Consider the following 14,945-nt stretch of genomic DNA (forward strand, 5'->3'; position numbering starts at 1 on the left):
TCGCAGAAGTGCCGAAAGCGCGCGAACTTGTTCGGTTCATCAATGCAGAAGCTGCGTCGATTGCCGACCGCGTCACGAAACGCAACGCCAACCGAGTACAGGAACAGCCCCATGCCTCGCACCACGGCCGGCTGCTGTTCGGAGACGTCGCTCTCAGCAGCCAGGTCATTCTCTTCTTTCTCCACAGCACTGGTATCGTGGTAGAGGTCGTCACCGACAATCGGGTGTCCGTGTCGCGCTGTATGAATACGAAGCTGGTGCTTGCGTCCGGTAAGCGGCCACAGGTCCACGGTCGATATCCATCCGTACCGAGCGCTACAACATCACCATTAACAAGCAAAGTTAACCAAATGTCGACGTATCGTGGACGACAAAGCAGAACCCACCTGCGTGTTGTGCTCACAAGTCTCATGGCCGTTAGGCACCGCTTTCCATCGATGCTGTCGTCCAGGAACTGCAGTTCATCTCGAATGTCAAGCAGCTCCTTTGGCAGCGCAACTGAATCTGTCACAGCGCTATTGGCTGCAACCTTTGTCACCGTATCGCCCACATTCCCCACCAAGATCGCGCGGTACTGCTTCGTGACGACGTGCCTTTCCAGCTGAGCCGACAGCTCCACCTCCATTTTCCGGGCCTTCGCCACAAGCAGCAGCCCACCCACACGGTAGTCCAAGCGATGCACCGCGTGTGGAGCAGACAGCATAAAGTCTCCGTCCGCAACAGCTCCTTGTCGTTGCAGTAGCAGCGGCAGCACCTGCTCCACATTGCGCGTGCCCCGGCCTTTGACGTGAATCCCCACAGGCTTGACGACCACCGCCAAGCTGTCGCACTCGTAGACGACTCGAAGCCCCTGCGTCTTACAAACCTTCAGCCACGCACGCGACCCCGAGGCTTGGACGCCATCAGCAGTCGATGATTGGACTCGATTCTCTGGGCTGCGGTAGGCCAGCACGTCGTCCACAGCTGCACAAGTGAGCGTGGGCACTTTGGGCTGGCCGTTGAGCACCAGCCCCCCCGCTTTCCGCGCGCGCTTCGCCTTGGAGACAGTGCCCAGCTCGGGAAATGCACGCGCGGCTACTTGCACCCACTGCTGCGGCTTGCCCAGGTGAGGTCCTGCCTTTGCCAGGTCATCCGCCGTGACGACATGCTGCCGCCACACTGCACTGCTGGACGGTGACGACATTATTGGCGAGCTTTTGTGTCCAGTTGCAGGTGGTCGACAGCCGACACATCCAAGGTCCATTCACTGGTGGGACCATTTGACTATTTTCAGAGTCGCTCAAAAGTTAGTCGAATGGTCCATCTGAATCAGACCAGGTGGACCAAATGGAGGACCAAACTGACGTGGCAACAACACCGGCAACAACAACGGATCGCGGACTCGTGTTGATGCCGCGCCCTGTTGACGCGCTTGTTCCCCCTCCACGCTCGATTGATGGCAATGTCGTGATCGATGGAGCGTGGAGCCCGCGAACCGAACCTCTTCGCGCCGAGAGCGAGACGCAGCGGCAGCGCTTTGGCACGTCGGATCAATCGCCCATTCTCCCCTCCTCTCGTTCGCGCAGCAGACTTCAGAGTCCGAAGTCCAGACGCGCTGCGCGCACACTGCAGCCTGCCTGACTTCCTTAACTTGCCTGCTTGTTTGCTGGGTCGCAGCCGGCGCTGCATCGACGCGATACACGTATCGGTGGTGTGGCCCCCCTCGGAGCTATTTTTCTCACGCTGGGTCTTGAGCAAGCGTGGCTGCCGCTGTCAAGTGGAGAGACATCAAGGACAGCCAAAGTATTTCTTGCAGGAGCCAGCAACGCAGCGCTCCTGCACCTTGCTGCGGACGGCTCGCGCTCCAGCTAGATTCTCGAGTCGAGAAATGCGCGACTGGTGAGTCGCCCGATCGGCGGACGGGGTGAGACGGGTCTCGGGCGTCTGGAAGTTGCTGCAGACCGCAAGGCTGCTCCAGCCTTGAGCAGCGCGGTGTGTGGCGCCTCGATTGCTCAGCAGCACTGACCCAGTGTCGCAGCCAGCAGGCCTGCTCACTGCTGAGCAGCGCATTTCGGGGCCCGAAGCACCCCATCGCTGACGAACTCTCGTCCCACACTTGCGGTTTGTACTGTATACCGCGCTAACCAAAACTGCCCCCGGGTGGCGAAATGCTGGCAATCGCGCAGGGGTACATGTACTTGCGGTTGAACCTCGCCGATGCGGCCACTTGCAAGTTGCTCCCAGAGACACCGCGGCATGGACCCCGCTAAAATTTAGTGCGGTTTCCGCTGCGATCGGCAAACCCTTGGACTTCATCGCTGTCAGAGGTTGGCGGTGGTGGCGGCAGTGGCAAGAATCGATGTCTGCGACGCGCAGTGCGGTCGCTGCCGGCGCGGTTCCTGCCCTTCACGCTGCATAGGGTGCATAGAGCCCAGGCCAGACCAGGGCTCCATCTGTCGAGTCGACCGTGTCGAGCAACGCAAGCTCCCGTCAAACAGCGGGGGCGGAGATCTGCCGCTGAAAAGGCTTACGCTTACGGGCCAGCCTCGATGCGGGCAAGAGATTCAATCACCGCTTGGTGTTGACCCGCGCCGGCAAGCTGAAGCGCAATGCCCGGGCGGCGTGACCAGATGTCGGGCGCCGCTTCAACTACGAGCGCACGACCTGATAATGCCTGTGCTGGGGAGGATCTCTGCAGTCGCATCGAGTATAGCAGTGCACGCAGCCATGGCGCGGGTGCAACTTGATCTCTGCGCGATCTCGGGCCGCGGCAAATCTCCGTTCTGGGCCCCGCCACTCAGTATCACGATCCGAAGATCTCGATGCCATCGGCTCTCGCAGGAAAGATCCGTGTCAAACAGCGCGGTAACGCCCGACGTCACTTGGTAACGCCACTCGAGAAACAGCAGCCCCCCCTCACATCCTCGCGCCGACCATGACGAGCCACGAGCAGCAGCAGCAGCAGGAGCCGCACCAGGTGGGCGTGGACGACCTGCACGAGGAGCTGGACACCACGCCCGTGCACGCGGCGGCTCGCGAGGGGAGCTGCGCGCCATCCTGCTGTCGGACGCGGCGCAGGCCGTGGCGCTGGACAAGTACGGCCTCACGCCGCTGCACTGGGCCTGCGACCGCGGCCAGAGCGCGGCGGCCAGGCTGCTGCTGCAGCACGGCGCGGACGTGGACGCCGTGGAGAAGCGCATGTTCAGGCGGCGCCCGCTGCACTTCGCCGTGCTGGCGAGCTCGGACGCCACGGTGCGCGAGCTGCTGGCGCACCACGCCGACGTGCTGGCCGTGGACTACCGCGGCTGGGCGCCGATCCACGGCGCGGCCTACAGCGGGGACGTGGCCTCGCTGGCGGCGCTGCTGGACGCCGGGGCCAGCGCCACCACGCAGCTGACGGCGCGGCGCGAGACGGCGCTGCACGTCGCTGCCAGCCGGGGACTCGCGGAGGCTGCTCGCCTGCTGCTGAAGCGGAGCCCGGGCGACGACGCATTGCTGGAGCTGGAGGACGACGAGGGCTCCACGGCGGCGCAGGTGGCGGCTCGCAGCGGGCACGAGAGCATTGCGTGTCTGCTGGGACAGCACTGACGCGGCGGCGCTGAGGGAGCGCCATCCGGCTGGCGAAGAGAACCCTAGGTCAAGTGAACGCCTAGCTTATCAGCGTTGACAAACCGCCCGACAAGCAGATGCACCGTCGACTCACCGCCGCCGAGTGCTTCCGATGGTGCATGCGGTGAGGGCCACTGCTGGCTATTACATGATGCAAAGCGCGACAAGGTGTTGCACACTGCTTCAGCCGGGCTCGGCACAGTATCCGCTTCTGTCCGACGCGCCACCAACCTGTTGCAGTGCTATTGAATTTGTACACCGGTAGGTAGGGCACGTCAGGTTTTCGTCGGCAACTACTGTATGTAATGAGTCAAACACGCCAATAAACTGGAGAAACATGAGAATGAAGCTGCCTCTGCTGTGCGCCGCGGTGTGCTGCACGCCGTGCTCCCGATCGCCGCAACAGCAACTTGCTGTCCGCGGGCTGCGGCCGTCCTCGGAGCACAGCCTCTGCAGGCCAATCGTGCCGCCGCAGATTCAACGACGGACGATGCCAGCAGGCTTGGCCGGACGACGCGCAGGCATCGTCGACGTCGGCGAGTCCGCCGTGCAACGTCCGTCTCGGTGTTGGAGTGCTTGAACGTACCGCTGGAACGAGCAATGTGTGGTGCGCAGCCCGCTTTCGGGACGGAGAGAAAAGCGCTGCCGAACGGGACCGAAGCCCGAAATGCCGACGGCTATCTGTTGACGATCGCTCGCCCTTCAACCTGATCAGCGCAGCACGCTTTCCAGGGGCTGCTGCTTGGCCTCGAGTCGAGTCCGAAGCATACTGCCATCTATGGATAGCATGGATAGCAATGCCTTGCGAGCTCGAGCGACGAGGCGCACCTTTCTGTCCGGCAGGGCTGTCCTCGATGCAAAAACTTCAAGCAGCCGCCACTGGCGCCAATGCACCGGCCTCCGCGCGAAACCGCACCCGCCGGCATCTCGCCGCCTCAGGCCGTGCTGCTGCCGACGGCGGCTCAACTTCGCGCAGCGCCGGTAGCGCCGAGTCGGATGCAGGACAGCCTCGAGAGCAATCCGCCCAAAGGCCGCCAAAAAGATCGATGGTTGAACTAGCCTGTTGAAGAAGGCGTGCTCGTGCAGATGGCGATCGCGCTCGCTGCAGTGCCGCAGTGCGCTGCTGCTTCAAGCAGCCTGCGCGCTTGGCGGCACCAGGTTGGTGCTCGCGGATGGCACGCCCGAGAATCCAGCCAGCGCCAGCGGCGACGCGAGCGCACAACCAGCCCAATCGAGAAGGAAAAGAGATCTTGGCGTGTAAGCTTCTTTGGTTTGGAGCGTTACCGTGTTCTAATAAATAGTGTATAGAAGCCGGCGAACTACAGCGGCGCTTCCGGAATAATGAATAGGCTACGATGCGAGGGGGGGGGGCTGGCACGAGATGGCGAGTGACGGCGGCGGCTGTCAGTGCTGGCTGCCGAGGGTGGCCGCCCGGCCGGGATGCGCGTCGAGACTGCTACGTAGCAGTGCAGGTCGCTAGGCTGGATCCTGCCACTCGTGGTGTGCCGCTCTAATACGGAGGAGGATGGGGTGCTCTTTCACAGACTGACGCACTCACCGCTTGGGCGAGATGGACAGCATGATGAAGGCGGACATGTCGAAGGGCTGGGCCTGTCGCTTGTCGAGCGGGTCGATGCACCTGGACTCGCGCGGAAAGCACAGGCCGCGCAGGATGCGGGGCTCGGGCGTCTCGGGCGTCTCCATCATGACCACGGGCTGCGGCTTGGCCATCAGCGGCGTCGGGTGGTGGTGCACCATGTCCTCGTCGTGGACGCCGAAGTCGCTGAAGCTGCTGGTGATCTCGGCGATGCGCTGCTTCTTCTTCCTCAGCAGCATGTTCTCGCGCGAGTTGCGGCGCAAAGGCAAGCTGTCGTCGTCCAGCACGGACGAGCGCGACGGCGCGGACGAGCTCAGCGTCACCTCGGCGCTGAGACAGCTGAGGTCGCTCATCTCCAGCGTGAACTGCAGCGAGTGGCGTTCCTGTAGTTCCTGGTCGTCGGCCTCGTCGCCGCTGCTGACGGGGCTGTCCTCGGCGGCGCGCGAGCGCTTAAACCGGTGCGCGGGGCCCTCCACGAAGGGCGACCCCCAGGCGTCCACGCCGCGTCGTAGTGCGCCGCTGCTGCTGCTGCTGCATCCGGTGGAGGCCTCGGCGGCCAGCGCCACTAGGTCGTCGCAGGCGCGGGATCGCTTCATGGCATGTATTGCAGCGCCGGGTATTCCTGTGTGTCTGTTTGGGTATTGAGTTATCCGTTCCTGCTGCGGGCAGCCTTGCGCCTGGCAGAGGAGAAAAGCGGAAGTGAGCGAGTTCGGCGACGGCCACCGCTTGCATAAAGAAATCAAGGCAAGCCCGGCGCGCAGACGGGCGTGCGCCCCGGCTGTGCGCGAAGCCGAGTTATGAGGATCGCCCAATCAGCGGCCGCCCTAGCCCGCGCGAATTTCAACCACAGCAACTTGAACCCGAAAAACTGAAACGGCCGACCTGCGAGACCCGATGTCTGCGACGCGCGACGCGCGGGGTCCACGCACTCTACGCTCGGAAGCGACCTGCCATCGCGCATGCCCAAACGTCAAATCGTTGCCGCGCTGCTTCAAGCTGCGAGAAACACGTGCTGGCATGGCCATACAGGGTGGCCGCCTTGGAGGCCTGGTTTGGTTTGCCCAGCACCCGGGCCCCGCTTGCTTCTGCGGCGTTGGGGCCGGGCAAGCGCTGGCTGGGCTGGCTGCTTTTCTCGCCGGCGTTTCTCGGCGGTGCGGCAACTTCAAGCGGCCAATTCGGGACCGAGCTCCGGGCTGTACGAAGTACAGCGCGCATGAGCTACGGTTGCAAATCAGCTTAGACAGGATATAATAAGAAGCGATTAGTAGGCTGTTGTATTGATAGCTACAGTTGTTTGGCATGCTTAGGCTCTATAAAGGTGTATAAGTTGTTTCTCTGCTCTTTCAGACTAATTTACATTTTTTTCTGGCTAATTCGCCGATCTTCCGAAACGCATGTTGAAGTTCCGGTGCGCCGGCATAATAGGGCCAACACTGGACGAAATGCAAGACCCGTCGTCTACAGCCCCGTTCAATTTGAACGTCTGCTACACATGCTTTATGCCGACGGGGCCCTGCCCGGGGCGTCGACTTGCCGGCTGTCGACGCCATTGCCTTGGGCCGACCAGCTTGCTGCTGCCGTTCCCAAACGCATCAAACGCAATGTGCAACATCCAGCGCCGCCATTCCAGCGGTGTCGGCGCCTCTTCGTCCGCCGTGTCCAACAGCGGGAGACGGCGCCGTACGCGTAGATTCTAACGCTTCGCGGTGTTAAACGTGCCAAGAGCCTCGAGGCAAGCCTTGTCCGCTCCCGGCTCTCCGCGGTGCTGCACAGCGCTCAACCACCGAGACGGACGCTGCACGGCGGACTCGCCGACGTCGACGATGCCTGCGCGTCGTCCGGCCAAGCCTGCTGGCGTCGTCCGTCGTTGAATCTGCGGCGGCACGATTGGCCTGCAGAGGCTGTGCTCCGAGGACGGCCGCAGCCCGCGGACAGCAAGTTGCTGTTGCGGCGATCGGGAGCACGGCGTGCAGCACACCGCGGCGCACAGCAGAGGCAGCTTCATTCTCATGTTTCTCCAGTTTATTGGCGTGTTTGACTCATTACATACAGTAGTTGCCGACGAAAACCTGACGTGCCCTACCTACCGGTGTACAAATTCAATAGCACTGCAACAGGTTGGTGGCGCGTCGGACAGAAGCGGATACTGTGCCGAGCCCGGCTGAAGCAGTGTGCAACACCTTGTCGCGCTTTGCATCATGTAATAGCCAGCAGTGGCCCTCACCGCATGCACCATCGGAAGCACTCGGCGGCGGTGAGTCGACGGTGCATCTGCTTGTCGGGCGGTTTGTCAACGCTGATAAGCTAGGCGTTCACTTGACCTAGGGTTCTCTTCGCCAGCCGGATGGCGCTCCCTCAGCGCCGCCGCGTCAGTGCTGTCCCAGCAGACACGCAATGCTCTCGTGCCCGCTGCGAGCCGCCACCTGCGCCGCCGTGGAGCCCTCGTCGTCCTCCAGCTCCAGCAATGCGTCGTCGCCCGGGCTCCGCTTCAGCAGCAGGCGAGCAGCCTCCGCGAGTCCCCGGCTGGCAGCGACGTGCAGCGCCGTCTCGCGCCGCGCCGTCAGCTGCGTGGTGGCGCTGGCCCCGGCGTCCAGCAGCGCCGCCAGCGAGGCCACGTCCCCGCTGTAGGCCGCGCCGTGGATCGGCGCCCAGCCGCGGTAGTCCACGGCCAGCACGTCGGCGTGGTGCGCCAGCAGCTCGCGCACCGTGGCGTCCGAGCTCGCCAGCACGGCGAAGTGCAGCGGGCGCCGCCTGAACATGCGCTTCTCCACGGCGTCCACGTCCGCGCCGTGCTGCAGCAGCAGCCTGGCCGCCGCACTCTGGCCGCGGTCGCAGGCCCAGTGCAGCGGCGTGAGGCCGTACTTGTCCAGCGCCACGGCCTGCGCCGCGTCCGACAGCAGGATGGCGCGCAGCTCCCCTCGCGAGCCGCCGCGTGCACGGGCGTGGTGTCCAGCTCCTCGTGCAGGTCGTCCACGCCCACCTGGTGCGGCTCCTGCTGCTGCTGCTGCTCGTGGCTCGTCATGGTCGGCGCGAGGATGTGAGGGGGGGCTGCTGTTTCTCGAGTGGCGTTACCAAGTGACGTCGGGCGTTACCGCGCTGTTTGACACGGATCTTTCCTGCGAGAGCCGATGGCATCGAGATCTTCGGATCGTGATACTGAGTGGCGGGGCCCAGAACGGAGATTTGCCGCGGCCCGAGATCGCGCAGAGATCAAGTTGCACCCGCGCCATGGCTGCGTGCACTGCTATACTCGATGCGACTGCAGAGATCCTCCCCAGCACAGGCATTATCAGGTCGTGCGCTCGTAGTTGAAGCGGCGCCCGACATCTGGTCACGCCGCCCGGGCATTGCGCTTCAGCTTGCCGGCGCGGGTCAACACCAAGCGGTGATTGAATCTCTTGCCCGCATCGAGGCTGGCCCGTAAGCGTAAGCCTTTTCAGCGGCAGATCTCCGCCCCCGCTGTTTGACGGGAGCTTGCGTTGCTCGACACGGTCGACTCGACAGATGGAGCCCTGGTCTGGCCTGGGCTCTATGCACCCTATGCAGCGTGAAGGGCAGGAACCGCGCCGGCAGCGACCGCACTGCGCGTCGCAGACATCGATTCTTGCCACTGCCGCCACCACCGCCAACCTCTGACAGCGATGAAGTCCAAGGGTTTGCCGATCGCAGCGGAAACCGCACTAAATTTTAGCGGGGTCCATGCCGCGGTGTCTCTGGGAGCAACTTGCAAGTGGCCGCATCGGCGAGGTTCAACCGCAAGTACATGTACCCCTGCGCGATTGCCAGCATTTCGCCACCCGGGGGCAGTTTTGGTTAGCGCGGTATACAGTACAAACCGCAAGTGTGGGACGAGAGTTCGTCAGCGATGGGGTGCTTCGGGCCCCGAAATGCGCTGCTCAGCAGTGAGCAGGCCTGCTGGCTGCGACACTGGGTCAGTGCTGCTGAGCAATCGAGGCGCCACACACCGCGCTGCTCAAGGCTGGAGCAGCCTTGCGGTCTGCAGCAACTTCCAGACGCCCGAGACCCGTCTCACCCCGTCCGCCGATCGGGCGACTCACCAGTCGCGCATTTCTCGACTCGAGAATCTAGCTGGAGCGCGAGCCGTCCGCAGCAAGGTGCAGGAGCGCTGCGTTGCTGGCTCCTGCAAGAAATACTTTGGCTGTCCTTGATGTCTCTCCACTTGACAGCGGCAGCCACGCTTGCTCAAGACCCAGCGTGAGAAAAATAGCTCCGAGGGGGGCCACACCACCGATACGTGTATCGCGTCGATGCAGCGCCGGCTGCGACCCAGCAAACAAGCAGGCAAGTTAAGGAAGTCAGGCAGGCTGCAGTGTGCGCGCAGCGCGTCTGGACTTCGGACTCTGAAGTCTGCTGCGCGAACGAGAGGAGGGGAGAATGGGCGATTGATCCGACGTGCCGCTGCGTCTCGCTCTCGGCGCGAAGAGGTTCGGTTCGCGGGCTCCACGCTCCATCGATCACGACATTGCCATCAATCGAGCGTGGAGGGGGAACAAGCGCGTCAACAGGGCGCGGCATCAACACGAGTCCGCGATCCGTTGTTGTTGCCGGTGTTGTTGCCACGTCAGTTTGGTCCTCCATTTGGTCCACCTGGTCTGATTCAGATGGACCATTCGACTAACTTTTGAGCGACTCTGAAAATAGTCAAATGGTCCCACCAGTGAATGGACCTTGGATGTGTCGGCTGTCGACCACCTGCAGCTGGACACAAAATATCGCCAAAGTCGTCGGACAAACAATCTAAGTTGAACTTCGCGCCTGATTCCACGTCGACCAATAATGGTTCGAACGAAATGGCATGTATTCATCGCCCCTGCAGCTACACTAACTCGGAATGCGCACAGAATCGACCGTCTTCACCCCAGTGACCACTGACATTGGCCTCCCGGTGGCTGTCTGCGGCTCGAAGCAGTCGACGAGGCAGTCGAAGATGCCGTTGCGAGTCCGGCACGAGAGAATGACGCACCCGCGGGGTAACCTGGCCCCGGTACCTGCAACTGCATTGGCGGATATTGTTGTTGCTGGTGAGGCTGTTGCATGTAGCTGCTGCTGCTGCTTCGCGTGCTGCTGGCCGTGCCTAGACGCTGGTAGTCAACGCCGGGAGTTGGAGGCGGCTGCTGTTGCTGCTGTTCATGCTGGTGCATGAACTTGGAAAGCGGAGACGGAGGGTTGATACTGTCGTCCAGCATTCCGGCCCCAGGCCCCGTTGGGGCACCACTCCACGTTGAAGAGGAAGATCCAGGACGGTCGCCGTAGCTGCTCCCGTTGCTGCTGGTCTTGCGCGCTAGCCAAAGCCGGCGCTTCTTCTCCCAGTTCTGGTCTCTCTTGGAGGACGTGAGCGGCGGCTGAGAGCCCCAAGAGCTTGAACTCGAACTCGAGCGCGTGCTTGAACGAGAGCTTGGAGTGGAGGACGGAGGACGGCCGCCTTGGAACGCATTGTTACTGTGCGCGTAGGTTGGGTTGGAGAAGCTGTTGTTGTTGCTGCCGTAGTTGTAGCCGCCCTGGCTGTTGGGGTTGTATGGCGCTTGGTACTGGTACGATTGCTGGGGAGGAGCGTAGTTGTTGTAAGGGGCTGGATCAGGCTGCTGCGAGGCGTAGCTTGGATAGCTGCCCGGCGCATTGCTGCTGCTGCTGCTGTTGTTGTTGTTGCCGAAGCTGGTCGTCGACGGAGCATACCGACCACTGGTAGGCCGTGGGTACGCGGGTTCATCCTTGCTGGGCGCTTCCTCTGCTGGTTCTGCGGTGCCAAGGCCACCACAGCCTAGAACGAGAACGACGTTGCACATCAGTCGACAGCAAACCAAATTCACGAATACTAATCGACCGTACCGAAGGAGAGGCTGGAAGCACCGCCAGGGGGTGCATGGAGGCGGGTGGAGCTGCGTTTTACGTGCAATTGCGCAGAAGTGAGCGTCGACATTGGACTCCGCAATTTTCGGGTGTTGCGCTGGGCCAGCTATCGACGTAATGGCGAAGTTGGCGGAGGAATCGCCTCTCCACTCGGCGTCGATATTTTTATCGAGATCTCCTAGCGACAAGAATAGCCATGCGATGCAGTCTGGCCTACGAGTCCGATGGTCTATCGAGCTTCCAGTTCCATTTGCGCGCATGTTGTGGAGCTCCTGCTGCTGTCATGACAAGTTTGTTCGACGTAGCCGCAGATTTAAGTCAGTATAACGATGACAAGCCCAGCAAAGCGAAGGTGCCTGCAATCCACCCGCAGTCTGCACTGGGCATTTTGGACGAGACGTTTGAGACGATCTACGGCGCCAGGCAATACCAATCGGAGCGGAAGTATCCACCTTTAGCGCGCTCAACCAGCATGGTCCAGCTCCAGCCAACTCGCCTCGCTGAGTCAAAGAGTGCGGAGGCGTTGGATGCCCGTTTGAACCGACTGGCGAGCTTCAGAGCTACTTCGACACCAGCTCCACGACGGATGAACCCGGCGATTGCTGTGGCGGGCCTGATCATTCCGCCCCCGCCATCGGTGCCCCCGCCTGCTGACAACTCGCGCAAGGCGAGTAATATCGATAAGGACCCGGATATCGCTGCGAAGGCCGTACTGCGCGACCTTACCAATGAGATTGACCAGCTAGTGGCGACTAGCACCAGTTCGGTCGAAGAAGACGAAGCACTGACCCGCATGCTCTCGGACAAGTACATCCACGCACGACTGGTAAGGGTGAAATTTGAAGCAACACGCTCTACATTCAGCTTACTGACTCACATCACTGTGTACGTGGTAATGGTGCAGAGCAAGTTATCCGGAACACCGTTCGTACAGTTAGTACGCAAGAAGGTAGCTCAGAAACTTGACCAGCTCGAGCAACGGCTCCGATCTCGAAGGAGCACGAGAGACCCAGTTGCCGTGGAAGACGATGAGCGCAGCAGCAACAATGATAACAACAGCGGAGCAACCCCAACAATGCCTTTAGATGGTGTCGCCACGTGGAAGTCACTGCAGAGGTTGACTCCGGATCAACATAAAACGCTACAGAGCCTGCTCCAGCTGCCAGAGAAGCAGCTACTGCGACTGCCGAAGGCCCAACTGGAGCTCGTGCAGTTCGCCAAGCGATACGAAAAACTCGTCAAGGCCACACCCGATCAGCTGCGGCATCTTCCTATTGAACATCAGCAGCTCGTGCGGAGTGTGCAGCAGCAACAAAAGCAACTCACTAGAGCCGATGAACGTCGTTAGCATCTCCATTTAATGTTCACCTAAGCTTTTGAATACCAGATCAGCCTTGTCAAGCGATGGAAAGGCTTGAAAACAAGCTGCACTGACCCTTAATTCAGGCATCTTGGGCAACAGGGTGCGAGTGGAAGCTGCTGGTGGCAACGAGCTGCAGGTTGTGCGTCTTGACGAATCCGGCGACGTCGAAGTTGGAGCGTTTGGCCGTCAGCGCTGCATCCGGCGCATCCGGGCCGCTGTCTTGCTGGCGGAAGAGCAGCGAAATGTAGCGGTGCTCGCCGATGGGCGGCGTGACCGGGTAGTACGGCACCACCTCCACCTCCTGCTGTTGCTGCTGGCTTTGACCGTCCACAGTCAAGTCCGCCAGAATGTAGTGTAGGAACGGTGCGTGCGTCGGGGCCTTGGGATCCGGAGCGTCGATGTCGACCAGCACGTACGTGTAGCGCTGGGTGCTGCCGTCCGCACCGCCTTCAACCGAGACACTCGGAGCTTCTTGGGCCTGCACACTCAGCAAGGCAACGTTAGCCTACATACGTGAAGCCTTGCACAGTATACATTCCAGCTGATACCTCGCTCATGGGGACATACTGGCCCGAAGTGACGGGGCTGTCGGAGTTGAACGCGATGCTGAGCTGGACGCTCTCCGCGTCGTCACTCAGCCGGAGGTCCCATTGCTGCAGAATCTGCGCCGAGTCCGTGTCCTGCTCGACGCCAACCGCAGCGAGGCGAAGCGTCGTCAGGGATCTCTGCTGGGGGTAGTTCCGCAGCTGGTTGGGCGCGATGCTGTCCACCCCCACGGTCTGCATGATCGCGCCCATGCACAGCACGCTCACGAGGAACGCTGTGGCGACGAGGTAGCCAGCCCCACGCAGGGAGAACGAGGCGGGCGCCAGCAGCGGCGGAGGCAGCTTGGAGCCGTACGATGACATCTTTAGATCTCTATCGGACAGAAAATAAGGACTTCAATTTGGTGTACATACCTATCTACTATATCTTCAGCTACATTCAACCAATTGGCCTATTGGTGCTGCTGGTTGGCTCGGGCGTCCATGACCTCGAGCCACCGCTGGGTGGCCATCGTCCGGGGCGTGCTCTTCTCGGTGCGTCGCTGGCGCTTCTCCACGAACGCTCGGGCGGCCAGACGGCTTTCGGGCGACATTATGTCGTCCCATGTCCGGGTTCGGCCTGTGGTCTTTGCAGGCGGCTCGATGATGTCCATGTCCAATTGGGGCGGAGAGTGTCTCCCCTCCGGCTCGTGGCCGATGCTCGTGTCGTCGATGGAAATGATCTCCTCGGGCTGAGGCTTACGTGGGGAAGGGGTGGCTGCAGCAGGGTAGCGCTTAGTGATGTTGCTGTCGCTGTCGAGCTGGTTGGAGTGGCTTCGGTACGCTAGGGAATGGGTGTCGAACGAGTGGTAGGCGTTGTGGTCGGGGTGCCGCGTTGGAGAAGGCTCGCGCACCTCGTAGGCAGATTGGTTACCGTAGTCCTGTCGACTCTTCCAGGTGTAGTGCTGGTTCGGGAAGTAGTCCTGCCGGTGGAGCTGGTGCGTCGAGCTACTGCCAGATGATGCTGCGAATCGAGGAGACGGCATCGTGCTCTTCGTCTCGCGGCGGTGGCGAGCGAAATCGTCGTCGAAGTGGTCTGCGTAGTCGAAGTCTGGCTTGCGGTGGGTTCGCACTGTTGGCGAGTGTCTTGGGCTGGGAGCGGCACGGGCCATGGGCCTGCCCTCGGCGGGCACCGACGTGTACTCGGAGCGATGCCACGGAGAGACTGCAGCACGATTTTGACTCGGCTGTCGGCTTAAGTAGCTCCCGCGAGGTGGCGAATCATACCGCGGTTGTTGTTGCTGCGGCTGCTCACGGACGCGGTGATGAGTGTGGGTGTGCGCGTGGTGACGTCGGCGGTGATCTCTGACGTGTTGCTGCTGCTGCTCGGGACGAGGAGGCAGATCATACACGCTCGTGTCACGATACTGCTCACGTGGGTAACGAGAATAACGCTGTCGAGAGTGATCACCGTGACTGTTACTGCTCGATCCATAGGCTGCTGAAGCCGACGCTGAAGTCGAAGTGGGGTAATATCTGTCGTCGACAAGGTAGGCCGAAGGATCGATGTGCGTGTGCAGGCGAATGGGATACGAGGGCTGCGTTGAGCTGCTGCGGCGAGAGGCAGTGGATCCACGAGCGCCGGTATTCGCGAGGGCCTCGTCCTCGTCGTCCCCGCGGCTGGAGACGTCGTACGCGGTAACGTCCACCGGCTGCCGGAGCAGTCGGCCTGAGTCGCCCTCGAAGTCGTCGTCCAGGGGTCGTCGGCACACCATCTTCGCCCGCAGTCGCTCTTGGATCAGCGCCTTGAGCGGAGTCGACATGGCACAGGAGCGCACTGGAGTGGAGTCAACAAAACAGCGGGATGACGACTGCCCGGGAGAACGGAGAATGAAGCTTCAAACCGCCCGCGAGTTCACCTCCTTGCGGCTCGGATGTTGGGACTGCGGGCACGCCACGTCTATATAAAGCGCTGACACAGCTCAGCACGGCCATTTTAGGCGGT

General features: G+C 61.7%; 9 protein-coding genes across 9 annotated transcripts; 2 read left to right on the forward strand and 7 right to left on the reverse strand.

Annotated features, from left to right (window-relative positions):
- Positions 1-385: 385 nt before the first annotated feature.
- On the reverse strand, positions 386-1,171 carry PHYSODRAFT_461497 (hypothetical protein; the record flags this gene model as incomplete). The annotated part of the gene is made up of 1 exon (XM_009535416.1): positions 386-1,171. A coding segment is annotated over one exon (786 nt), but the record flags the coding sequence as incomplete, so codon positions are not given.
- A 1,743-nt stretch (positions 1,172-2,914) lies between these two features.
- On the forward strand, positions 2,915-3,567 carry PHYSODRAFT_317943 (hypothetical protein; the record flags this gene model as incomplete). The annotated part of the gene is made up of 2 exons (XM_009535417.1): positions 2,915-2,998; positions 3,025-3,567. The coding sequence occupies 2 exons, from the start codon at positions 2,915-2,917 to the stop codon at positions 3,565-3,567; spliced, it is 627 nt and encodes a 208-aa protein (XP_009533712.1).
- A 1,575-nt stretch (positions 3,568-5,142) lies between these two features.
- PHYSODRAFT_520510 (hypothetical protein) lies at positions 5,143-5,790 on the reverse strand (the record flags this gene model as incomplete). The annotated part of the gene is made up of 1 exon (XM_009535418.1): positions 5,143-5,790. A coding segment is annotated over one exon (648 nt), but the record flags the coding sequence as incomplete, so codon positions are not given.
- A 1,088-nt stretch (positions 5,791-6,878) lies between these two features.
- Positions 6,879-7,196, reverse strand: PHYSODRAFT_304662 (hypothetical protein; the record flags this gene model as incomplete). Its single annotated transcript, XM_009535419.1, has 1 exon — positions 6,879-7,196. The coding sequence occupies one exon, from the start codon at positions 7,194-7,196 to the stop codon at positions 6,879-6,881; it is 318 nt and encodes a 105-aa protein (XP_009533714.1).
- A 358-nt stretch (positions 7,197-7,554) lies between these two features.
- On the reverse strand, positions 7,555-9,784 carry PHYSODRAFT_304663 (hypothetical protein; the record flags this gene model as incomplete). The annotated part of the gene is made up of 5 exons (XM_009535420.1): positions 7,555-8,236; positions 8,258-8,723; positions 8,816-8,956; positions 9,244-9,383; positions 9,432-9,784. The coding sequence occupies 5 exons, from the start codon at positions 9,782-9,784 to the stop codon at positions 7,555-7,557; spliced, it is 1,782 nt and encodes a 593-aa protein (XP_009533715.1).
- Positions 9,785-10,059: 275 nt separating this feature from the next.
- On the reverse strand, positions 10,060-11,313 carry PHYSODRAFT_304664 (hypothetical protein; the record flags this gene model as incomplete). The annotated part of the gene is made up of 1 exon (XM_009535421.1): positions 10,060-11,313. One exon carries the CDS (start codon positions 11,311-11,313, stop codon positions 10,060-10,062), a length of 1,254 nt encoding a protein of 417 aa, XP_009533716.1.
- A 212-nt stretch (positions 11,314-11,525) lies between these two features.
- On the forward strand, positions 11,526-12,401 carry PHYSODRAFT_519260 (hypothetical protein; the record flags this gene model as incomplete). The annotated part of the gene is made up of 4 exons (XM_009535422.1): positions 11,526-11,586; positions 11,629-11,879; positions 11,958-12,002; positions 12,159-12,401. The coding sequence occupies 4 exons, from the start codon at positions 11,526-11,528 to the stop codon at positions 12,399-12,401; spliced, it is 600 nt and encodes a 199-aa protein (XP_009533717.1).
- A 100-nt stretch (positions 12,402-12,501) lies between these two features.
- PHYSODRAFT_429125 (hypothetical protein) lies at positions 12,502-13,318 on the reverse strand (the record flags this gene model as incomplete). Its single annotated transcript, XM_009535423.1, has 2 exons — positions 12,502-12,894; positions 12,965-13,318. Coding segments are annotated over 2 exons (747 nt in total), but the record flags the coding sequence as incomplete, so codon positions are not given.
- Positions 13,319-13,425: 107 nt separating this feature from the next.
- On the reverse strand, positions 13,426-13,644 carry PHYSODRAFT_415742 (hypothetical protein; the record flags this gene model as incomplete). Its single annotated transcript, XM_009535424.1, has 1 exon — positions 13,426-13,644. A coding segment is annotated over one exon (219 nt), but the record flags the coding sequence as incomplete, so codon positions are not given.
- Positions 13,645-14,945: the final 1,301 nt, after the last annotated feature.

Source organism: Phytophthora sojae (assembly GCF_000149755.1).
Source record: "Phytophthora sojae unplaced genomic scaffold PHYSOscaffold_8, whole genome shotgun sequence".
NCBI lineage: Eukaryota > Oomycota > Peronosporomycetes > Peronosporales > Peronosporaceae > Phytophthora > Phytophthora sojae.